This window comes from Cavia porcellus, unplaced genomic scaffold (assembly GCF_034190915.1).
Source record: "Cavia porcellus strain 051 isolate PalLab524CR breed Dunkin Hartley unplaced genomic scaffold, mCavPor4.1 scaffold_12, whole genome shotgun sequence".
NCBI lineage: Eukaryota > Metazoa > Chordata > Mammalia > Rodentia > Caviidae > Cavia > Cavia porcellus.
Window position 1 is genome coordinate 69,633,127 of NW_026947495.1, and position 24,968 is coordinate 69,658,094.

The 24,968-nt window shown below is 37.2% G+C and overlaps 1 protein-coding gene across 3 annotated transcripts in view; it reads left to right on the plus strand.

The window, feature by feature from the left end:
• Window positions 1-225: 225 nt before the first annotated feature.
• Window positions 226-24,968, plus strand: part of Nup35 (nucleoporin 35) — a 32,104-nt gene continuing 7,361 nt past the window's right edge. Inside the window, exons 1-4 of one of the 3 annotated variants that reach the window (XM_063259408.1) lie at window positions 226-344; window positions 7,979-8,149; window positions 9,464-9,591; window positions 12,246-12,306. In XM_063259408.1, coding sequence (XP_063115478.1) covers window positions 7,990-8,149; window positions 9,464-9,591; window positions 12,246-12,306 — 349 coding nt within the window. In that variant the 5' untranslated portion in view covers window positions 226-344; window positions 7,979-7,989. Of the gene's footprint in view, window positions 345-2,640; window positions 2,794-2,822; window positions 2,984-7,978; window positions 8,150-9,463; window positions 9,592-12,245; window positions 12,307-24,968 lie in introns of those variants that run through there. The other 2 variants (XM_003478775.5, XM_023561112.2) reach the window with 2 other exon arrangements.

The window sequence follows — 24,968 nt, forward strand, 5'->3', positions numbered from 1 at the left end:
AAACTGTCACACACACACTCAGAAATTTCACATGTAAAAGTTTTTTTTCTTAAGACCTGGCTTCAGTGATTGCTCATAGAGGTCAGATAATTGTTTTGTATTTTTCAGGATGTGAGCTCCCCATCTTTAAACATCCTGAAGCCCTTTTGAAGACCCCCTGTCCTTGGTCCTGGACAGTCCTGGTTTGTCTGATGCTCTGTGTGACGTCACAGTGTGAGTGAGGGACCACCCTGCCCCTGAGCAGCCCACGGCTGAGATGATGGAAGCTGGACTGGTGAAACGCTCCTCGCCACTGCGCTGTGTCTGAACATGACAACCATCTGTTTCCCAAAGTCTTACTAAAGGTGGGTATCTTTTTTTCTTTTTCTTTTTGGTCTTTTTATCCTTGAGCTCACTTTGTAGCCCAGTGGATATCTTCTTCCTTCACCTCAAGTTTTAAACATTTTGTTTTTGCTTTTTTAAGACTCTGAGCTTTTTGGCATAACAAGGTGATTTTACATCTAAGGATAAATATTGCATAGAAATAGACATTTATAAACATTTGATGAATAATCAGTGTATATATGGACACACAAGCTGTGGGTATATCAAATTTATTGAAAATTCATTTTGAGATTTTTATATATTCCTGACTTTTCAACATTAGTTTGAGTCTAGAAAAAAGTTGAAAGTTAATCTTCTGGTCATACTTTCTGTGGCCCCAGGTTTGCACCTCCCTTCCAGGGATCAGGCAGAGGATACTAAAATGTAAGTCAGCAGGCAAGGATCTGAGCTGGGGAGTTTTTAGTCTTGCTGTTAAATTTTCCAACCAGAGAGTTTCTCTTATATTTCCTAGGCACCTACAAGTTATGATCACAAAATTATATAAAATAAGCTAAAAAATCTTAAATTCTTCCATTTATAGAATTTCTATTTTCTCCTGTTAATAGTTTGGTGCAGTTCTCTTCCAATGTTTCCTTTTGTTCAGACCTTTTCCTTTTTATCCCCCACCTGCCCATCTGTACCCAAATATATATTTTGTTTAAAAAAGTAATTGTTCAGATTGGGGATATAGCTTAGTGGCACAGTGGTACCCTGGCAAGCACAGGGTACTGAGTTTGATTCCCAGTACCAAGCAATTTTTTTTCTATATAAATACATACAGTCCTTCAAATTATATCTTTCATGTTGATCATATACTTCTTTCTAGGTCAACTCATGCATATACAAATATCAAATCTAATTGTTTTTAACAGGAGCATTGTGTTCTTTTGAGTAGATCATAATTTATAATGGAAAATCTTTGAGGAATCTTTCTTAATATCTTACTTCTAAACAAGCTGTGGGTGGTGGGCTGAATTATGGTCTCCACAGATATCCATACTTCAAAGTCTGGAACCTGTAGGGTGCCTTATGTGGCAGAAAACACTTCGCAGATGTGATTATTAACTTAATTGCTTCAACTGGGTATTGAAACGGGTTATTCTGAGTGACCCTAAGTATGATTTATGTTCTTCTAAAGGGAGGAGACAGTGGCCCACATCTAAAATCCCAGCGCCTGGGAGCTGAGGCAGGAGGATAAGTTCAAGCCCAGCCTGGGCACTTTAACCATTTAGATCCTGTTTCAAAAAATAAACTAGAATCATCTGTAGGAAAATGGATGCACCTTGAGACCACAGTGTAATAAGTGAAATAAATAAAAAATACCAGGTTAAATATCACATGGTTTCTCTTAGTATGAGAAACTCAAAATACAAAGAGCAAAATAAAAAATAGATATATGGAAGAGGAAGAAGAGATTTTACTAGAGAACGTCCCTTCCACGCAGTACATTATTTTTTATAAAGTTGGTGAACTGTAAAACTAAGTAACATATTTTACACGCACATATATAGAATGTTTATGCGACCAATACATCCATATTCCCTGAAGGAAAGCAGTAAAGTGGGAGAATAAGGACGACAAGGATGGCATAGGCAGGTGCGCCCAAAATGCCACGGTGCGATGGGTTCAGGTATTAATTGTTCTCCACTAACTTACGTTTAGCTGTATTTTTTTGTATGTGTTGATGATACTCAGTAAAACAGCATACAAGATATGCTTTAATGTCAAATTGTGCCCACATAACAAGCTTTAAAAGAAACAGCATACAGTTGGTGGAAAATATATATTGAGAAGCCGGGTGTGGTGGCTCACGCCAGTGATCCCAGCACTGCGGAGGCCGAGGCAGGAGGATCACTGCGAGTTCGAGACCAGTTTAGGTTACAAAATGAGCTCAAGGCCAGCCTGAAATGCAAGACAATTTTTTTCTTTTCTTTTTAGAAAGGAGAGTCATGCGTCAAGTGCAGGAACCCACACAAGAAGCAGAAACGCACTGTTTCGCACGCCTGCTTTTCCAGGTGTTACTCAGAAAAGCTCTCATAACAGAGCAGTGGGGAAACTCCCGTTAGTTAATTATGCACCAGTAATCTGTGCTATGAGACTTAAGCACCATCAAATTAGGAGGCTCACAGCGTGATCAAAATATGTACTCAGAACCACATTTCCCATACTGGTTCACCATGTCCCAGGGAAAGTTTTTTCTTGCAGGATTGCGAGACCGAATAAAGATCTTTACCCTATACCAAAATGACTCCAGCGCCCTCACGGCTGTACGGCGCATGTCCGGAAGTTACGCAACCCGTTTAGGCAGCACGCTCCTGGCCGTGAGGAGTGTTTCCGCCATTTTTCAAAATTGGGAACGTTTGGGGATAAGAGTAGCTGCAGCCGTCGCGATGGCAACCTTTGCTGTGGAGCCCCAGGCGCCCACGTTGGGTGAGTTAAAAACTGCTTTTCCTCGCTGTCGCTGCTATCCACGCGATAGGCCAGGAGCCGGGCAGGACTGGAAGGCGTCAGTCAGCTGTCTCTTGTATGCTGATTTCAGTTGCGGAGGGGGAGCCTCTGGCTCTCCCCAAGTGCCTAGCCGGTCCCAGCTCGAGGCTCCGCGGAGCGACAGCACCGGAGGGTAAGGAAATGCTCGTTCCCCAGCACTGGCTCCCCAAAACAGACCAGTCCCTGGGGCTCCCGGCGACGCCCAGTCGGGGGGCTGGGTACCCAGCTCCCCGGCAGCGTCCCGGGAGAGACCGGCTCGGGTCCACGTGGGTGAGCAGGGGCCGGGGTGCGGGTCCAGGCCCCTGCTAGTTGGTCCCGGGGCCCCTGCTCCTTGTTTGACTCCTTCCCTGGCGCGTCTCTATTCTGTTAATGGAGCGTGAATCGTGCAACTCTAGCCTCAACCAGGTGATGGTAACCATTGAGTATTGGTCCAGCTCCTGCTAGGAGTTTGTATTTTTTCCCCATCATCTTTTTCTTGGAAAAGTGGCTGTATTGCAGGTCTTTTCATGTTAGGCAGGATATGATTAGTTGTTGGGAAGTCTTGATGATACAGAAATATCCCTCATTTAACGACCCACCCGTTTAATGACCGTTCGGATTTATGACCGAGTCCCGCTGATAGGATTTGAGCTACTCCTTTTTTCTTTCTTGTCTTTTTTTTTTTTTTTTGCTACAGTTCTGTACATCTTGTTGATAGGGCTTCAGTGTCTTTTTCTTGTATAGTACACCTCACTTATACAGTAGTATAATTTTTTCTGATTATCTTGTACAATACTGTAGTTTTATGTTCTGCAATACATTACAGTATTGCATGTAAGAGTAATGCAAATAAAAGCAAAGTCCTCCATTTGGAAAATGGAAAGAACTCCCAAAACCGTGTCTTTGCTGTGAATATTGAAATGTACATACAGCTCCTCATTTACACACAGTTCCTCATTTAGCGACCTATTCTAGGACCTAGTCGCTGGAAGAGAACTTGATCTTTAAAAAAAAAGGAAGAGTGCCTGCAGCCTGTTATATTTTAGGAACATTCAGTGAGCATATCATGCAAGGAAATACAGCATTCATGAAAAGACAAATGTGTTCAAAATTTATATTATTTTCTCTAAGATCTGACGTTGGAAAAAGTAAGCTACCTGACATAGTGAGGTACTTTTTTGGCCCCATATCCAAAAAGTATATGGCCTGCCTGTTTGATGCAGAAGAGTGATTTGGAGCACGGTCTTATGGGACCTGTTGATCATATAGGCAGAACAGCAACGCCAAAGGGCCAGAAAAATTTATCCGTGCAGTCTCATGTCTAAGGACTGTTTCCAACAGTTCCTCGGTGATAATAAAACTGATTCATTTGAAGTTAAATACATTCTCACATACAAACTCTTCAGACGTCATGTTAGCTTTGAAACTTTTGGACATATAAAAATATCTCATGAGTACATATATTTTCTCAAGGGTTACATACACATTTACGAAAACAATGGAACAGTTATCACTGTTATTCTTGGCTCTGTGATTGTTTTGTGCGTTTAATTTTTGTCTTACACTGCTGGCTGTGAAGCACTTTTATTACATACTTTATATGCCTTTCTGTCCTCCACATCCTTACTGCAGAGGTGGACAGAGCAGTGACTTCATTAATACCAGCTTCACTGTCAAGAATACTTGACATTTCCAATGATTTTTAAAGAGTAAAACAGGTTCCTTGTTCGGAAGTGTATTAGTAGTAGTGTTTTAGTTTTGTTAGTCTGTTGCAACAATCTGCAGAAGTTCTTTTATTATTGAGCCAAAATTGCTCGTTCAAAACTCACCTTCTAGTAGTATCAACCGTGTGATTAATGTAGCCTTGAAGTATTTATGGAGGCTGCTAAGATGCCAGGAAAGAAGTGAGAAAATACAGAAATAGAGGTCTTATTGATTTGTTGAAGATTGTATCTGGGTTCCATCTATTTTGCAGATCTGATTATTGATAAGCACTTTCTATTTCACTTCTGTATCGTAAAATACCCTTGATTTTCTGAATAATTTTCATCTCTGCCTTTTCTGATACTAAGGGATCAGTGTTGCTTGAATCCAGCTAGTGTGATGATTTGTTGGTGGCTGCTGTATTTTTTTTTTTTATTAGGATTATTGGAGAGCATGCATTCTTAAGGAAGACAAATCATTTTCATTGAACTATTTTGGTAATATGACATCTAATTCAGATAGTCCTTGTTTAGCGACCTGTTTGTACTTATCACCAAGATGTACTATTCATATTTAGAATTCTCTGCTGAGATTTATGACCCTCTACTTTCTTTTTTGATGCAGTTCTGTACATTTTGTTTTTAGAGCCTCAGTGTCTTTTTTTGTACAGTATGAGTTGTTTATATAGAGTAGTGTAATTTTTGTTGGTTATACTGTATTAGTATAATTACTGTATTAGTATAATTTTATGTTCTATATATTACAATACTGCATGTAAGAGTTATGCAAATAAAAGCAAAGTCTTCAAGTTGGAATTTCCTTTGGCCACTTCTTTATTCTAAATAATGTGCATACTAAATACAATTCATCATATAGGTCAATTCATTTAATGATATAGTTGTTGAATAAGGGAGTGTCTGATATCAGTGAAAAAAGCCTAACTAGTTAACATATTGATTCCTTTTTTTTCTTGCTGAGTTTAATGGCTTATGTGAACCCTTGAAAATTTTAAAACAGAAAAACAAACCTGTGCCTACTGTCATAAAAATCTGAATATTAGTTTATGACTTGGAGTTTGATAAAGATTGAGCATGGTGTTTGTTTCGAAGAATCAGCTTTTTAGATTTGAAGGACATGCAACGCTTGCCATGATTTCTATAAAATAAGTTCTTTTTGAGAATAGAGTAACTCTTGAACTGTTTGAGCATGTCATAAACAGATTCTTAATGATGCAAGTATTCTGCTATATTAAAACTTATGTACTTGGGGGCTGGGGATTTAGCTCAGTGGCATAAGCGCCTGCCTTGCAAGCAGGCAGTCGTGAGTTCAATCCCCGGTACTGATAAAAAGGAAAAAGAAAAAAAAAAAGCCCCAAAAAACTTATGTACTGATGTTGGCCTAGGTGTTTATTTTCATGTATTTTAGAGATCAAAAAACTTCCATTCCAGAGTTTTCTGTTCAGCAATTTGTGCAGTGCATATTTGTTAGGGTTACGATTGTGTTTATTGCCTATGCACAAATGTGTGTTTAGCTGATATGAACTGTTCAAAGTCTGTGTATTGCAGATATTCCAGGTATCCATTGATAAAATATTTTGGCAGCACCCACCTGTGTGTTAAATCAAGGGGTTACTTCAAATTGTGTGAGTTGTATAAGATACAGTACCACCTGTACTTACTACTTAGAAGCTGAGAGTGCGAAATGAAATTTGCCATATGTAGGATCCATTGTTTAGGCTTCCCCTTTAAGTGAAATTTAGTCTTGAGGGATGGTTAGAGGCTGGAGTCTGGAGGACGCACTCTGTGGTGTTTTCTACAATATGGGATGTGTATCTAGGTATACCAGACCTTTTCTTGACCTAATTCTTACACTTGCCATAATTTTTTTGTCCCCCTTTGGGGAATGGGAGAACGAAGTTAGATTGTGGAGTCACCAAAATTTTTGTATTTTGTTTGTTTGTTTGTATTTTCTAAATATCTCTTTAAAATATGATTTTGTTTAAACTTTGTTTAGCATCGAAGTATGTGACAGTACGATGTAACATAACTAACACTTTACAAAATAAGAATGTAGTTTTCACAGCTTACTTCACTCTCCTGAGTTTACTTTTTATCCTTATCTGTTTTAATATCTAGGTCTATTATAATGAGTAATAAGAGACAGAATTAAGATCAGGGTTTTTGTTTTCTTAAAAAAAAATTAACAGATTTGAGTAACGAAACACTGTGATAATTAGAAGTTAACTAGTATAGTGGTTAACAAAACTTTAAATTGCTTTTTTTTGTGTGTGTGTGTGATTATCTGTGTACTCCAGGCTGGCTAGAACTTTGGAATCTTTACGACTTAGCCTCTTGAGTGCCAGGATTATAGATCTGTGTACTTTGACCTTTTTGAGACTTGTGACTCATACATAGGCTTGTCATTTGGTAGAAAAATTAAATTTCATAATCAGAAGTTGCAAATTCTACATTATATTCATCCCTCAGGTTATGAGATACTGGTAGAAAAATAATACCTACTATTTATTGAGCACCTAATATTTTAGCTCTGGTTAGGATAATATTTAGTCAGGTTAGGAGATGTACTTGCTATTCTAATAAAAGCTATGAATAGAGCTATCTTTATGTCTGTTTTTCTTAGAGGACTTGAATCCACGTCTCTGACCCCTAACCTGTAGTATTTCTCCGTACTGTGTTATTTCTTGCTGAAATTAGGATGTTATAGCTTCCTCATCTTCATAATGGGAATAGTACTTTTTTCTGTAAGTCATGAAGATTAATTTTGAATGAGTGATTGAGAGGTGTTAGTTTTCTTTAAATTGTTTTTATATTTAGGAAACTCATGGTTTTACTGTTCCTAATTTAGTAACATGATTTTAAAAAGATGATCTAGCCGGGCATGGCGGCACATGCCTTAATCCCAAGTATACAGAAGGTTGAGATGGAAGAATCTTAAGTTGAGGCCTACCTGATTAACTTTGGGAGAGTCTACATTAAAAAAACAAAAATAAAAAACAACAACAACAAAAACCCCAAGAAATAATTTTGTGATTCTTTTTGTGATATTTGTGAAGACACTAGTTACTACTATTATTTCACAAGTTGTATAAAGTGTGTGTTATTATACTTTTCTCACAAAAATGATGCACTGTTGTATGTGGGTAGGAAGAAATGGGACATTTAGCAAGCTAAGCTTATTGTTTCTGGCTTGCTAAGACTTTGTGTAGGTTAGTGCATTCACCTTGTTTCTAGTTGCTCCATAGAGAAACTGACCCAGCAATGGAAAGAAGGTTTTCTGTTTGTATTAGGGACTTTTAGACAGTTAACTAACTCAGTTTAAACGAGTTGATTTTTGAACTAGTGAAATAAAAGCAGCTGTCAGATTAATGTGAATACACGATTTTACATTTTCCTTGAAAAGTCTTACTTGTTTTATTTTGATTTAGGATCTGAACCGATGATGCTTGGTTCACCCACATCTCCAAAGCCAGGAGTGAATGCTCAGTTTTTACCTGGATTCTTAATGGGGGATTTGCCAGCTCCAGTGACTCCACAGCCTCGCTCAATTAGTAGCTCTTCAGTGGGAGTAATGGAAATGAGGTCACCTTTACTTGCTGGTGGGTAAATTGACTAGAATCTATCTATACGTGTATTAGAATTTTAAGAGTAATGATACATGCTCAACACATTTGGTAATTTAAAAATTAAACAATATAGTATCTATAAAGCAGTGCCTTATTTAAAAGCTTTTAAAGTAGAAGTACAAGCAGTGTAAGTATGATTCAAGAATCACTCATTACAAATATGTATGCTGTATGTTATATGATCTAAGTCTCTGCTAATTATAAAATTAACCATTATTTTAAATAGCATTAGTAAAGGAAAACATACATGGTACCATGCTAAAATCTTACTTTTTAATAAAATGTATTCCTATTTCAGAGATGTTATAACAGTACAGTGGGGAGAAGTTCCTCTTAGACTTGTCATTTAACTGGATTCAGTTAAAAATACAAGAATAGCACATAGTCAAGACTAACTTGAAAATTTGTGGAGGTGAATCCTACCTCCAGTTATAGTGAGATGATTCTCTCACACACGTATGTAAATGTGATTTGGGAAGAATCCTTTTACCCAGAATTTGTAGTCATCAGCAAGAATTGTAAGTGCTGCTTATGTTTATTATAGGACCTTTTTTTTTTTTTTAGCAAAGTATATCTTACAAACTAACTTTGAAGTCTCAATTATATGAGAAAGGAAAATTAGCTATAGAAAAATTCTGTGAGCTGATATCCTTTCATAGATATTTAAATGGAAACTTTAATTGCCCTTTAAAATATTTGTTGATATTAAATAGTTTATTAGTTTTTTAAAGGATTAGGTAGAATTATAAACTACATTTGAAATAATTCACTGAAGAACATTACTTTCTGGGCAGTTTTAAAATTTCAAATGTATTTTTTATTCTATACAACATGTACTAAATGCCAGGCAATATGCTAATCATTTCATATCTTATTTTTTAAACATCAACTTCTTTAGGGGCGGTACTGGGGATCAAACTCATGATGTTGCACTCACCAGGCAGGTGTTTATACCGCTGAGCTAAATCCCCGACCTTACAGATCAACTTTAAAGTGTTGATGTATCCCAGTTTTTCAGAAAATAGAATTGGCCCATTTCCAAAGAAGGAAACTGGCTGCATATGACAAGTAGCTGGCTGAAGCTCATTATTTAATGACAGCAAGGTGTTACATCCCAGGTCATTCATTCTGTAGGTTGTGCTACAGACAGCCTATGCTTTTATAGAGGTCTGTCCTGCTTCCTTATTTAGGGCTTGTCAGTATTTCAAAAATACAAAATCTAGAAATCTTACTAGGAAAATGCATTCTTTTGTTTTCTCATCTGACTGTATTTTTTGTGTTTTGTAGGTGGGTCACCACCACAACCAGTTGTACCAGCTCATAAAGATAAAAGTGGAGCTCCACCAGTTAGAAGTATTTATGATGACATTTCCAGCCCAGGCCTTGGCTCAACACCCTTAACTTCAAGGAGACAGGTGAGATATCTATAACTTTGTGGTCCATAATTAGTCATTTTATGTTTTTCTTTGGCCATGTAGTGCAGGTCAGTAATTTGAAACTAAAGTTTATTCTGTATAACTATGTTGCACAGAATAAGCAGTAAGTACATTTGTCGTACAATGTACTTAAATTGGTTTTACTATGTAATGCACTTAAAATATAATGGAATTTCAGATTGTTTTCTGTGTAGGTGATTATCTGGTCTGTTAGTCATGTCTTAGCCACCTGCTTGTGCCTCCAACCTACTTAATGTATACATAAAGTATAATTATGGCTTAAGCTATTCCATTTATTTAAGAAGTTCAATATTTATAAATAATTATGTGAAAGAGCAAATGAAAATTAAGGGTTTTATTCTGGTGTAGAGCCTTTGGTAATGATTCAGATATTTGTGAACATTTGTATTCATATAAGACTAGTACCTTTCGTGTGTGTTGTGCGTGTGGTAGTGGGATTGAACAGCCTTTGCGCTGAGCTCCATTCCCAGGCACCAGCCTCTTCCCGCTTTTTAAAACTTGTTTTGATTTTGAGACACTGTCTCATTAAGTTGCCCAAGCTGGCCTTGAACTTGTGATTCTTATTCTTCAGCCTCCCAGAATGCTGGCGTTGTAGGCACGTGTCACTAAGGCCAGTATCTCTTATGGCTGTATTCAGTTTTCACTTATTTTACTAAAACTGCTGCCTCATGCCTGTTTACGGGCTGGTTGTTTGGTGTCCTGATGTAGCTGATCTGATGGTTGTACTCATTTTGATGGGTGGAGGGAAGTTTTATGGTAGTGTTCTTTTCAGTCATGAGTTATATTCAAGGAAGGGATTCTCTATTTTAATGGAATTAACAGCAGCAAGGAAGAATTTTAATATTTCTCAAGTGCTTGCTTACATTGTAGGCCCTGAGCTTACAGCTACTATTATAGTATCTCATTTTAGTTCTCACTGAGTCTCAGTCTGATGTGGCTGTTATGAGCTTCTCACGGTCTGATGTGGCTGTTATGAGCTTCATTTTGTTGCAGATGAAACTAGGATTTGGAGACATGGTTTGCGGTTTCCCTAAAACTGGGTGTGGTAGCATGTAATCCATCACTCAGAAGGCCTGCCTGAGTTCAAGGCCACGCTGAACCATATAGTGAGACCCTGCCTCAAAAAAGACACCCCCCCCCAAAAAAAAATCTTTCATTGAACTTTTCCTATTTGTAGGTTGCGATGTCTGGCATAGAAGACCTACTTATAATTAATTCATTATGTCATACAGATTACTTTTTCCAATAATCTAGACCTGTTTTCTTGTCCAGTATAACCACTGGTAAGTGATACTTCCAAGTATGACAAGTTCTAATTGAGGTACTCTGTAAAAGCATAAAAAACACATTGGAGTTTAAAGATTTAGAAAGGATGTAAAGTATCTTCTTAGTTTCTCATACTGATTACCTATTGAAATATTTTGAGTGTATTAGGTTAAAACCATACCAAATTAATTTCACATATTTGTACATTATAATGTACCTACTAAGGAGTCAAAATTATGTTTATGACATGTACTGAATTCCTAATGGATAGTGGTGTTCTAGACTTACTAAATCGAGATCATCCTGGTTCTAAAATTTTAGTAAACCTGATGTATTCTATGGCTTTATAATCATGCTAACTTTCATTACTTTTCAGAATCATAAAAAGGGTTTTTCACAGTTACTGTTATATTCAAAGCACTTAAAAAACTGGGTCAAAATTGATGCAGAATAATTTTAAGGTTGGCCTGCAAAATAGTGCTAGATTAGAGACAGAAATGGGTATACCTCTGAAACTTTACTTTCTGATCATGAAAGAAGTTGACACTGGAGAATTGAACAATAAAATGTGTCTCTTCTAACATTTTCTTAACCTTTAGTTCTGGTTACTGGACATATCTAAATTTCAGTTTTCTAAATCAGAATTGGTTTGTAAAAACAAAACTATATTTGTAGTGAATTTTCAATTTTCATTATAGAATGTTTTTTTTTTTAGTGTTTAATCTTTAATTTCCTTATATTTAAAAGGTCTATAATAATAATTTTCCAGCTTTTTACCTTTTTATTGGTAGTAGGGGTTCTTTCCTTTGTATATTTAAATCTATAATATTTCATTGTAAATATTTAAAAGTAAAGCTTTGCGCTTTTCCATTTTTCTGTCCGAATTTGGTAATTTGAAGAATCACCCATTATTTCCATTATTTCAAATATTGTACATTAGGAACTAAAACTGAATAGCTGCCGTGTTATGTTCTTTTAAAAATAGTGTTTTATTCAACTCAGTTTAACTTCTTTTTTTTTCCCCCCTTTTTATCGGTACCAGGGATCAAACTCATGACTGCCTGCTTGCAAGGCAGGCACTTATGCCGCTGAGCTAAATCCCCAGCCCAGTATAACTTCTTACTTAAACCAATAATATGCTTGCGGCACTAGCATATCTTGGGTTAATACTGCTCAGCTTAAAGTGAGAGTACTTTTGGGACTGTGTGCTTAGTAGAGGCAGCCCTAGAACCTGATAGAAATTAAATTATATGTTGAACAGAGCCTATTAATAGTTACTACCATATCTATGTGATAGTCAGAACATATTATTTTTACTTTTACACTTGGCTTTTGTTTTCATGTAGACAAGCATTTCGGTAATGCAGAGCCCTCTTGTTGGAGTGACAACCACTACTCCTGGAACAGGTACGTAACTATCTGAACACCAAAGTCTGTTTTTCACTTTTTGATGAAAGATAACAGTATTAAGATAGTTGTTGGTAATTGTCAATTTTTTTTCTTTCACATTTCAAACTGGGAAATTTTCTGAAATGTCAGGAAGGACGTATTATTATTTCTGTATACTGATTATTTTTGAATTTATAGGTATGATAAGATATTCTGGTTAAGAATTTTTTGTAAAAAATTGCATACTTAATAGATCTTTGAGATGTCTTTAATAATTACCAGAATTATTTAATTAAAAAGCCATAGGCTCAGGATGTAGCTCAGTGGTTGAGTGTTTGCTTAGTGTATATAAAACCCTGCATTTTGATCCATTGCATCACAGAAAATAATAAAAACTAAAAAACTAACAGCCCAAAGAAACTGGTACAATTGGGAAGAAAAGGAATATTCAGACCAATAAAGGTGTTTCGAGAATGATTAATACACAGCTATAAATTTAAATGTCATTGAACACAATTACCGATTATATCTGATTTTTCTTTAATAAGATTAATGACATTTTTATCACCATCAGCATCATCCTTAGTGCATAATGCTTTACAGAAATTTATATATTTATAATGGTATTGCATGTTTATTCAGCAAATATTTGAGTGCTTAAGCATTTACCAGGCTCTGGGAAACTGAACAAAATAGATAATCTTTTTAATGGAGCTTAACGTTTATTTAAGGAATTTATATTCATTAACAAAATAAGTACATTTTAAAGTTTGTTCAAAGGAACACATTTTGCAAGAAAAAAGATTAGAAGCTGAGGATTTATCATTTGCCTGAGGGTAAAATACTAGTTTTCTATTGCTGTGTTAATATATATCATAAACTTAATAGTGGCATAGCCATGCAATATATCTGGTCTGTGCTCTGTAATAAATTACCAGTGTTCAGTCACAGGGGCTTCATGCTAATGACTGTGTCTAATTGTAATCACCTCTAACCTCTGGCTTTAGTTTTCACTTTCTTAACACCTCATAATAGAGAACAACTCCAATAGGGGCTCAAGGGGGCACTAACTGTAGCAAACACATAATGTTAAGTGATGTATTTTATGTCTTAAAAGGCTCTTACTTGATTGCAAGAGCATACATTACAGTTTCCTATTGTCCTCAAGTGCATGAGCACAAATTAAAATTATATTTCCTTTCGTTAACTTTTTCTGCAATACTGTACCATCTATGAGAGTCTTAGAATTGTAAAACTCATTTATGAAAATACATGAACTATGATAGGAAAACTATAGCTGTCATAAATTGGCCACTAGGAGCCACTGCTGCTTTTACTTTGAGTGTAAGGAATTTATGTACAGAATATCTTAATGGGACATATATGATAAAGGATACTTTGAGAAGTATGTACAGTTGCAGGGATTTCTGTATGACCAATAATAAGTAAAATGTAGAGAAAAGGCATTGATTTGAAAAAAATTGAGGAAAAAGACCTAGAGTTTACTTAGAGCTATTTTAAGTTCCTGTAGTATTATGTAAGTGACCAATTCTTAGGTAATTTGCAAATTTTAGCTTTCTGAGGTTGACAGCTTTTATGAAGAGCTTTCATGGAGTATACTGATGGCAGTATTTTATGCTTAGGTTTTTGTGTACAATAAGGAGGGATTGTTTCTTTGAAGTTCTGTATCTGATGTTAAAATCTCTCTTTCTGGTGTAGGAAAACTGGTCATGGGACAAAATAAGAAATTTGGATTAAAGAATATCGGAAACCTTTTAAATCATAGTTTGTTATTGTGTATGGTAAAGGAAACGGAATATGTTTGCTCTTTTTCCATTTTATTTCTCAATTTTCTTTAGCTTTAAATTTTCTGTACTTGTTTTAATTTTTTCTGGAGTACTTCTTTTACTTAACTGTCAGCTTTATCATCTCTATTCCTAAAAGGTAGAAAATTAATGAACTAGTATCCTTATCTCTCCTAGCATATTAAGAGATTAAATGTGGTATGAACTGGTAGATTGTAGCACTTCTTGGAGGTATTTTTGAGGAAGGCTGTCAAGAGTTCTGGTTCCCATGAGTACAGTGGGTATAAGTGGAAAAGGGTCTTCCTTTTCTGAATGGGTTTAGCTGGTCCTTCATACGTGCACTTTTAAAGCTGGTGCTAGGGTCTTGTCTTCCTGTCTTATTCGATTATCAGTTCCTTTAGGACAGGGATTCTTTCTCTGTCTTCAGTTTATACTCATCAGTGTTCATCAGTGGATGTAAGTTGTATTGAGTTGGATAGTGGCCCCCCCACATATGTCCATATCCTAATCCCTGAAACCTGCCCCTGTTACTATATGTGGTTCCAAAAAAAAATTGGGGATCTTCAGAGGAGGTGTGATCAAGGAGAATTTAAGGGGTTGCCTGGGGCAAAGGGCGTTGGTTGGGGTGGAAGGAGGTGATCTTGATTTCTTGGGCAGTCCAAAAATGCAGTCAGTGGCTTTATGAGGAAGAGATAGAAATGTGACAGACAGAAGAGGACAGAGGTACAGAGGAAAAAGGGGATGTGAAGACTGAGGTACAAATTAAAGTGCTGCGGAACCCAGCAGTTTTGCTCCAGGGTCCAGCAGGCATGCACATTTGCTAATGAATGATCCTGGAATGAGAAAGAGTAAGTTTCTGTTAGACATCCTTTATGCTAATTTGTTATAGTAGCCACTAGAAACTTAAGAGTAGAGAGTCTGGAGGCAGTGGCATTAACAGGGCTACATTCCTTTTGGATGTTCTAGAGAAGTCTTTTTTCCTTATTCTTCCCCCACTTCCTCTTCTTCCTCTTCCTCCTCTTCTGCTTTTTGAATGAAAAGAGAAAATTCAGGTAGTTTTAAGTATTTAAGTGCAGGAGTCTTTAGCCTCATTCTTCCAAAATTATTTCAGATCTCAGGGCTCCTCCTGATGGATGAGATGCTTTATTGGGAATCCTGTTGCTACTGTAACCACAAATTTAATAACTTAAAACAGCTTACAATTATTTTCCTAATAGTTCTGGGAGGCAAGAGTTCAAGATCAGTTTCACTGGGCTAAAGTCAAGGTGTTAGTAGAACTGGTTCTTCTTGGAAGTGCTAGGAAAAATCAGCATTGTTTTTCCATCTTCTAGATGTATTTTTTTTTCCTGTGCAGTTTTCTTTTATATTCATGGCATAGATGGGGTTCCGATTTCTGCTACCATCATCACATCTGCTTCTCTCTAGTGAAATCTCTTTCTGTCTTCGGCTCACAGGGAAACCTCCTGCATTATCCCGGGTAAGCTCCCCATCTCACAGTACATACACCGATGTGCAGTCTTCTGTGCTAGGGGGAGCAGCACTCGTAGGTTTTGGATATTGCAACATGGTCATCTTAGAGGGCTGTTACTTGGTTACGTATGTTTATATTGCTGCTAATTTGTGTTTTTGAGACAGTATGTACACTGGCAGATCTTGAACTGTGTGGCGCAGGTTGGCCTTGAACTTGAGCGCCTCCTGCCTCAGTTTCCAAAGTGCGGGTTTTCAGGCACATGTAGCTGTCCCCAACTTATATTGCTTATTTTCCCTTGTTTTCTTTTCTTTTCTTTTTGGTACCAGGGATCGAACTCAGGACCTAGTGCTTACCAGGCAGGCGCTTATGCCACTGAGCTAAATCCCCAGTCCCTATTGCTTATTTTCTTGATTTTCATTTTTCACATTTGTTATATTTTTCTGGCAGTGAGTGATAACTGTTCTTTTGCACTATTTTCTGAATGTAACTATATTTAACTTTATTCCTTTGTCAATGTTTATATTATTATGAATGTAAATACTGGTAAGTGTGGAACCATTTAGTGTATTGACTTACCCGTTTTGTAAAACTCTATTTTCCAATAGTTAATAATTGTCTTTTTTTATTAGTCTAATTTTTGTGTCATTTGCTCCCTTCAAGCAAACATTCTGTTGCTGTGATAAATATCTGTCTTTTGTAGACTGTTCCATTTTAAGCACAATTTTCTTTGGTTTAAGCTGAAAACTTCTGTCTCTGAGCCTCTTTTCCCTGAGCCTTTCTAGGCTATTTCCTGTTTATCTGGTATGACCATCGTCCTAGGATTTGCCTTAGTTTGTAGTTGTGATAGTTAATCTATCAGTTTTTGTGGTGTGACAGGCCCCTGTGAGATTCATGAGGTCATACTAACTGCTCAGTGATGGTTTGTTAGTCTTGGCATGGGTGGGTAGGTGGGTCACCAGGGTGTGACCTTGCGGGCTGTGTCTGGTCTCCGGTCCCTTCCCATCTGGCTCTCTTTACAGTCCTCTGCTGCCCAGGCGCCCTGAGGTGTGCGGCTTTCCTCTGCCAGGTTCTTCTGCTCTGATGGTTTTGCCGTAGAGCAGCCAGTCGTGGACTGAAATCTCTGCATCCGAGGACCAAAATAAAAATTTTCTCCTTTAAATTGTGTGTGTCAGATCTCTTGTCTCAGCAGTGCAAAGCTGACTAATACGCTAATGCTTTCTTTTTCATAGACTGTATCCTCCTCCTTCTATATGGCCTCTTTTTGGTGTAGAATATAGTTGGAAGTCAGGTCTAAGACCTGTGGCAGAAGTGCCTTACCTTTGTGCTTTTGACTGCTTTTGCACAGTATGTAGGTGAGAATTTCAGGGACGTCTTTGGAGCCTCCAGTGTCTACAGAAGTCAAATGCAGTGACAATTCCTGAGCATTTTTGTGTGGCCTTTTTGGAAAAAAACAATTTGTTATATCTGTGTTATTCTCATTTGAAGTGAGACTTTTTTTTTTCTCAAGAGTTAATGGCCTTTTCACTCATGACACTTAAAAATCTAGTATTTGACAGTTGCTTTTCCTATTTTTTTTTTGTTCTGGGATTCTTTTTGTACAGTGGGTCACTGCAGAGATTTGTAATTTTTATTTTCTTTCTTACATTGTCAGCCATATCTATGTTTTACTTTCTCAGAGATTTTTCCAGTAAGTTTTTTTTTGTTGTTTGTCATTTTAATTTCCAAAAATGGGAACACTCATTCTGTTTTATGGAATGAAGTATTGCCTGATTCTAGAATTTTAAAAAAATTACCAAGAAGTGTTTCATTATTCTTTGAATGGTTAGAAATACTGTGTCATGTTTTTCCTGCCAGTTTTTTTTATTAGTGAGATTGACTTTTTTTTTTTTTTCTTAAAACCATTCTTACTATCTGTTCCCTTCTAACTTTTGTTTTTCTTTCTTTCTGTCATTGTTGGTGAAAGCACGCTTGTTGAAGAAAGCATTTACAAGTGACTTGGAATCTTTATGTACATAGAGTTCACCATTGGTGGAAAAAAGCTGTTTTGTTTCTTACTAGGTTTCACTGTAGGGAGAGTGGATAATACGTTAATGTTTTTGTAGGGAGAACCTAATTTCAGCCTGCTATAAGATCCCGCACCCTTTTAGGTTTACTTAAAGAATTTTTTTTTTGGAAACAGGGTCTCACTGTGTAGTGCAGGCTGGCCTTGAACTCGCTTGTGTAGTTCAGGCTGGCCTTGAACTCATGGCAGTTCTTCTGCCTCAGCCTCTGGAGTGCTGGAATTACAGGCCTGCGCCACCACACCCACTTTAAAAGAATTTTTTTCTCTCGGCCTCACCAGTTGAACATGATTGTTCCATTGGATGGCTCAACTACAAGTGGTATAGTTGTCCATGGGGCGGCATGTATGCACCATCGATAGTTCAGGTCTTCCGGCAGTGAGGTGTCCAGATTATGACCCTTTAAGAACCTGTAAACAACCTAATGCCTAACCTGATATTCTCTATACAGACAAGTAAGTCTCTTTTTCCAGTGTAACAGACTTAACTGTACTTGATCTCTGTAGAGCTGTTATTTACTGTGACTACTCACTGAAGTTTTGAGCAGTGCAGGTTCTGTTTCTTCCAAGACCACACAAATCCTTGGTCTGAGATAGAGTGGGAGCCCAGGAGTTACCTAGCTGCCTAGGATGAGGAGGGGCCTGGCATTTCTGATCCCTGATTATGCATACTTTATGCTAGCTTTCCTTGCTTTCTGCCAGGAGTCTTTCACAGTTCCTGTGGTCTTCAAAATCTGTGCCTTTTCTAGAATGCTTGTCATTAGCTCTCGGGACTAGAGGTGAACACTAGAGGTATTTACCATGCTATGGGATGTCCTTTGTATCCATTGTGCAGTGTGCTTTGTGGGTACACATACATAAGAATTTGGGGGAGGGTCCCAGGGCAACTGTCACTTCACACCTACCTCTTGCGGGTTTCCAAGACAGTTGTCATTAATGTTGGATGGCTCACTAGAAGAAGTCGGTGAGTTCACTTAAAGTGCTCTTCTGATGACTGTGGTTTTATTACAGCAAATGGATGCAAGTTAGAACAAAGGAAGAGGCTATGGTGAATCTGGGAATCCAGATGTGTTCTTTCCGCTGTGCTCAGGGGAATTCAGATCCTGTCAACCTTTGAGTGTCAGGAGACAAAGATTGTTGTTAAGTAGGGAGGTTTTTTGGAGGTTTTGTGTCCAGAGGTTTTTTTTTTTTTTTTTTTGTCTTTTTCCTTTTTATCGGTACCAGGGATCGAACTCACGACTGCCTGCTTGCAAGGCAGGCACTTATGCCGCTGAGCTAAATCCCCAGCCCGCTAAATCCCCAGCCCCTGTGTCCAGAGTTTTTACAGGCACTTTATCTTGAGGGGTGGTTCCCTCTCAGAGAACAGGCGATGCTGTGTGGCTCACAGCTCCCATCCTTCTCTCACATGATTGGTTTTTCTGGAGCGACCAGCTCCTAACATGGGTCACCTCTTCGAGGGACCCACATGATTAGATTAGGGTGATAACTTTTTCTGCTGGTGAAATTCCCGGGGTTTAGAAACCAGATAAAGGTCAGACCTCACATTGGGCTGAGGCAAAATTCTTTACTGCATGTTGTGTACTTGTTGTGTAGTAAGAGGAAAGGACCTTTCTTTTCCAATGACATGTGTCTGTTTAAAATTGCCTACTTTTTGTGCTTCTTATTTTCATTTAGGTTAGTAGACTGTTTTGAAATAATCTGTTCTTTAATGGAAGACATTTTTATAAAGGGTAATAAGGTCTTTTGCCCTGCACTTTAATCTGAAAAAGAATTTTAAACAGTGATTTATCAAGGGAGACAAATTATGGTCCAATGTGATGTAGTTTACTAGGCACACTTTATTTTCATCTTGTAAAGCGTAGTGTATGGATACCAGAAGTCTGGGATTTAAAGGAAGTGAAATCAGTGGAGCAATTAAACATTAATGACGTGGGGGGCAATTATGCTAAACTTATGTAAATACTTTTACATTATGTATAAGTAATTATATTTTTTAGAGTAGTCGACAGGGTAAAAATTAGATTGCTTATTCATTTGAGACTTTAATTTTGGTTTGTTTTATTTTTAAAGGTCGTAATGGTTGTCTCAATTTGAGCCTTCATTTGGTTTCTTACTTAGGTTATTACATGATGCAGCATAACCAAACTACCTTCTGAATGGTATACAGGTTATAAAAACTAGATCAGCTTCAGATTTTATACTAAAGTGCCTTTTACTATTTTGAGTTATTAAAAGCATGTTTTTGTGTAAGAACTTAAATTTATTTAAGGATCTTTTGTGCTTCCACTGATTTCCTAAAGGGTTAAGTTAGTTAGTAAATATATTTTTAAAATATACATTTATCAAAGTGTGACATTTCATTTTAAATCAGCCTTATTTTAAAAATATATTGTATCTATTTGATGTGTCTGTAGTGCTGAGAAAAAAGTAATTGTTAAATATATTTATAGCACTTGAGTGATTTAGTGTTCCCTTATTTACATTGTATTACCCTTTTAAAAGTAAGCGTAAGCTCATTTTTAAGTCGGGTAATTCATATGATAGCTGTGTAAAATGGTGGAATGCCATTCCTGTAGTACTGGGCACATAAGCAGGACCTCACACATGCTAGGCGGTGGCTGTATCGCTGAGCTACATCTCAGCCCTAGGATTCCATTCTTGTATACCTGTATTAATATTTGTTGTATATCTTCACTTGCTTGATTCCTTTTGTAAAATATTTGAATATTGGCTTTTCAAACTTCTCAAGGTGGTGAATTGTTTTTTAGCCTGGTTACTCAACTGCTGTTTACACACAAACATGTAGATAAGTGTTAAGCATGTTTTCTTGTTGTTTTGTAGGTTCTAGACAGTTATGCAGTGTCCCAGCTTGGTCCAGAACTTTTAAATGGAACATTCTAGAAATAAGCCATTCATTTTAAATTGCACACAGTTTGCAAGTAACATGATGAAATTTTGCGTTGTCCTTCGGTGTGCTGCCCAGAGCCATCTCTGTCTAGTACATGGGTGCTGTGTCGATTGCCTGCCCTTTAGTCACTTTGCAGCCATGGTGGTTTCCAGGTCTTCTGTCAAAGTATCACAGTGCTTGTGTTCACGTAATCCTTACTTCATTAATAATGACACCAAAGCACAAGAGTAACAATGTTGGCAATTTAGATATGTACGAGAGAAGCCATGAAGTGTTTCTTTAATGGAAAACTTTAAAAGTTCTTGATTAAGTACGAAATGAGGGGAGAGATATACTAAAGTTGCTGTGATCTGTTTTTAAAAATGTATCTTTTGAATTGAAATATGAACATTTTGGAAAATTTGAAGAAGGCAAAAGAAATTTGTGTTGGCTTTGATAGTTGCACCTCAAACTGCAGAAGTTGCTGCCATGGTTCATGATGAATAAACAACGTGCTCAAGAGCTGTAAACTAGAAACAATCTCAGCAGCTCTGGAGGGTTGTACTTTTGAGGTCAGCTGGGGCAGTTTAGTGAGACCGTTTCAAAATAAAAAATTGAAAAGGCTGGAGCTGAACTTAGTGGTAGAGCATCCCTGGGTTGATTTTCTAACTAGGAATGAGGAAAAAAAAAAAGCTTTAAATTTGTGGTGCAGTACCACCTGTGGTTTCAGTGTCCTCTGGAGGTCTTAGAAGGTATGGGAGACTGCTGCAGGCTTCTTAATAAGTCTAATAGATTCAAGGTAATCTGAAACATTCTTGTTGAAAGAAAGGTTATATTAGTTGGGTTAGTTCTGGATTCTGGATCTGAGACCACAGTGTAGGCCCTCCTATATATATATGGCCAACTTAGAGTTAAGAGTGTTGAAGTTCTTCGGTGATGAATTTTTTTCCTTCACTTAGAATGACACTTGCATTGTTTTTATTTGGGAAGAGTCTCAATAACTTGGTCTTCTTTCAACAATTAAACAATAAAATTTACTCTCCTTGCTAAATGATGTGTCCTGTTTCTGGCTGCTGAGTATTGTTTCACTTTTCTGTAGTCTGAGGAAATCATTCAGTCTGTGTGAACCATCCAGTACTCATGAATACTAACCTTTTTGGTATCTCAGTTTTGGATTTGAATAGTGGCCTTACTTGTTTCTTAGTGGGCTTAGTTCCTGTGAATTCTTGTGTCAGATATTGTAAGGGAGTTGGAGGACCTGTGCCAGGCATGCGGTAGCAGGCACTTCTGTTGGTGTGGGAGTATAGTCGTCCCTGCCAAGGTTTGACAAATAGTATGATACAGCAGCAGAGATCGCATTAAGTGTGCAAAAGCAAGCCAAAAGCAGACTTTTACCTTTCAAAAAAGCCATTTATGTCACTGAAAGCTGTTACTGTGTTTTTGTTTTTGTTTTTTTGGTGGTACTTGGGATTGAACTTAAGACCTTGCACTTGCCAGACAGGTGCTTATGCCACTGAGCTAATTCCCTGGCCCTGTGTTTCTCTTTTAAGACATGATAATGTTTGATTTTTCTAAACTAAAACCTCAGTATTCAGGTTTAAATGCAGTGTTGGCACTTGGCAATAAATAAGTGGGTCTTGGTTGACATTTGGACATGTGTCACTAAAAGATTTGCCACTCCTGTTATAAGGCACATAAGATGTATTTGACATAATATCAAGATTCCATCATACTTGTTTTGTAAGGATGGACTGGTCAAATAATATGGGAAATTTTGAGTTGATAGAGGTGATATCAGGACTTTATTGAAAAACTCCTGAGAAGCTTTTTTTAATTTTAAAGAGAGAAAAAAGGAAAAATGATACAAAATTTCAAAACAAGATCGGAGAGTAACGCTGGATGATATGTTGTATATTGTTGTTTTCAAAGTAATTGCTCAGATTCCAAACAATATTAGCACAAACTTTTCTTTTTAATGAACTAATAGATATTAGTAGTAGAACTATCTTGACTGTCTTGTGTGTGTATATATATTTTTTTTCCCATCCCAGTTGGTCTTTCCTTTTGAACAGTTTCTTCCCATTTCACAATATCTGTTGTATCTTTGGATCTTATTTACTCTTTCAGCTTCTTATACTAGGATGCTAATGTGCATTGTAAATCTCAGATTGGGGTAGTATACAGATTTTTAATAAAACTTTTACTATAGGGGCTTTGGCAGGCAATTTCTTAAGAACTTGCAGAGAATTTCTTTCTTAAGTATATACTCTAAAAGTCTGTTTGACTGTAAATACTTTGGAATGATGTAATGTCAGACTTGGGTTGATTTTTCAGTTCAGTTGGGAATTGAGAAGAAATAAAGCAGCAGCTATCTTCTCTATTTTTAGAATCAGTTGAGCAGGGAGCAAGCAGAAAGTCAGTACAAAGGGAGTACAAATCACATACTGGCTTCTGTAGAATAGCTTTCTCAAATTTCTTAGTTTTTATATACTGTTTACAGTCTCTAAAGTTGAAGATCAAAGAGGATTTGTTTAGGTAGTGTCTTAGTTACTTTTTATTCGTTGCTGAGACAAAATACCTGATGCCCAAAGTTGGGAAAGGAAAGGTTTATTTCTTACAGTTTGTAGGTTTCAGTCTACACTCAGTTGGCTCCAAGGCAGGGTGGCATGGTGGGGCTGCAGTTCATGTCAGCTGCGAACAGCAAGGTGGAAACCGGCAAAAGAGAAACACACCTTCTTCCTGCCAGTACATCACATCCTGGCTCCACCCCTATGTGGGTGTAGCACTGACACCATCAATCCAAGCGCTATACAATGAACCAATCACAGATGCATAATGTAAATGCATGAGGCCTGAGGGCCACCAACATAAACATGGGTTATAGCTCTCTGTGTTTACTGCATTAGAAACTAAAATCAGAGGGCCGGGCCTGGGGCACTTGTTGATCTGCAGAAAACCCAGCTTCAGCCATGGCTTGTGCCTCTGGTGTCCTGAGATGCACTGTTGGAGTTAGAGGTTTTATGCTGTGCATTGGCACACAGTGTGAGTACCAGTGAAGGTGATACTGTTGCTGTCCTGCCAAATGGTGAGTTAATTTTATCACTGCCAGAAGACACAAAGAAACTGGATTTCAAAGCCATCTGTCTCAGTATTCTGGCAAAAAAATGAAATTTATTGTTTCTGTTGATTTTTGTGTGTTTATTCTTTAATGGATTTTAAGGAGTGTGAAAAAAATTTTTTCTTTCCTCAGAAAACACATTTTCTTTCTTTCCATTGAAATTTGGTTTTCTTTTGGTTCAGTGCTGTGCAGATTTCTTAGAGAAAAAGGGCTGTGTGTCTGCTTAGGCTTGTGTGATATTTCTCAGGCTAATATCATCAAGCATTCTGGTCTGGTTGTGGGACCCACCTGCGATTGCAGCTGGGGCTGTCATTCAGTGAATAGCTCATCACTGATTTCCATCAGTATAAGAATCGGGTGTAGTTTACTGCGTGATAGAGTCAAAGGGGATGCCAGGGACCAAAAGTTAACTGGACCATTGGTTAAGATGTGTGCTGTTAGGCACCTGACTATAACATGTTCAGTTAAAATATTACATGGTTTTCTAGTATGGGGAAACCCAAAATATAAATAATTTAAAAGAGCAAATTAAAAGAGGTAAGAAACAGGGAGGTAGGCTGTGTGAGAAGGGAATCCAGGGAAAGATGGAAAGGAGAGGGTGAGGAAAGGGGATTAAAAATGTCCAAGATGTGGCATGTCCCAGTTCAAGATGCATGTAGTTACTGTGTATGGAAAACATACACTAATAAAAATATAAAGTCATTGTATCATCAAAGTTAAGAGAAAATTTAAAGTACTTTCTTTTTGTAGAATTTGGGCTCAATTTGAGATGATTTTGTTTTACTTATTTATTTCTTATATAACTTCTTTACTATTGGACTCTTAGTACCTAAAATGATACTTGGTATATATGAAAAACTGAAAAAATATTTGAATGAATTATTGCTACATAAAAATGAAGAAAATTAGACTTTGCTTCTTAGAAATGTGTGGTCTTGATTGGCCAGTAGCTCTGCATTAAAAGGAGCATATCAAGTGTTTGGCATGGACGGTCGGACACAGGGATGCTCTGTCGGGGGTGCTGTTAACTGAATGATAAGAACCAGAGAGAAGGCATTTACCTGAATACTGTAGAAGTACTCTCACGTTTTAGGAGACATGGTGGGTATTGTTGAGAGGCACACTGGAAATACATGGTGGAGAGTAAAGTATTTGGAATTTGTTGTTGGACAATGAAAAGTTTTAAAATATTTTTAAGGCAGAGGTACTTTGATAAAAATGGCACATATGGAAGATGAATCCAGCAGGAGTCTTTTAGGTTGACTGAGTTTTTCTGGCAGGCTTAATCAGAAATTAATAAAATAATTGGCAAATTTATAATATGTAATAAAACATTTGCA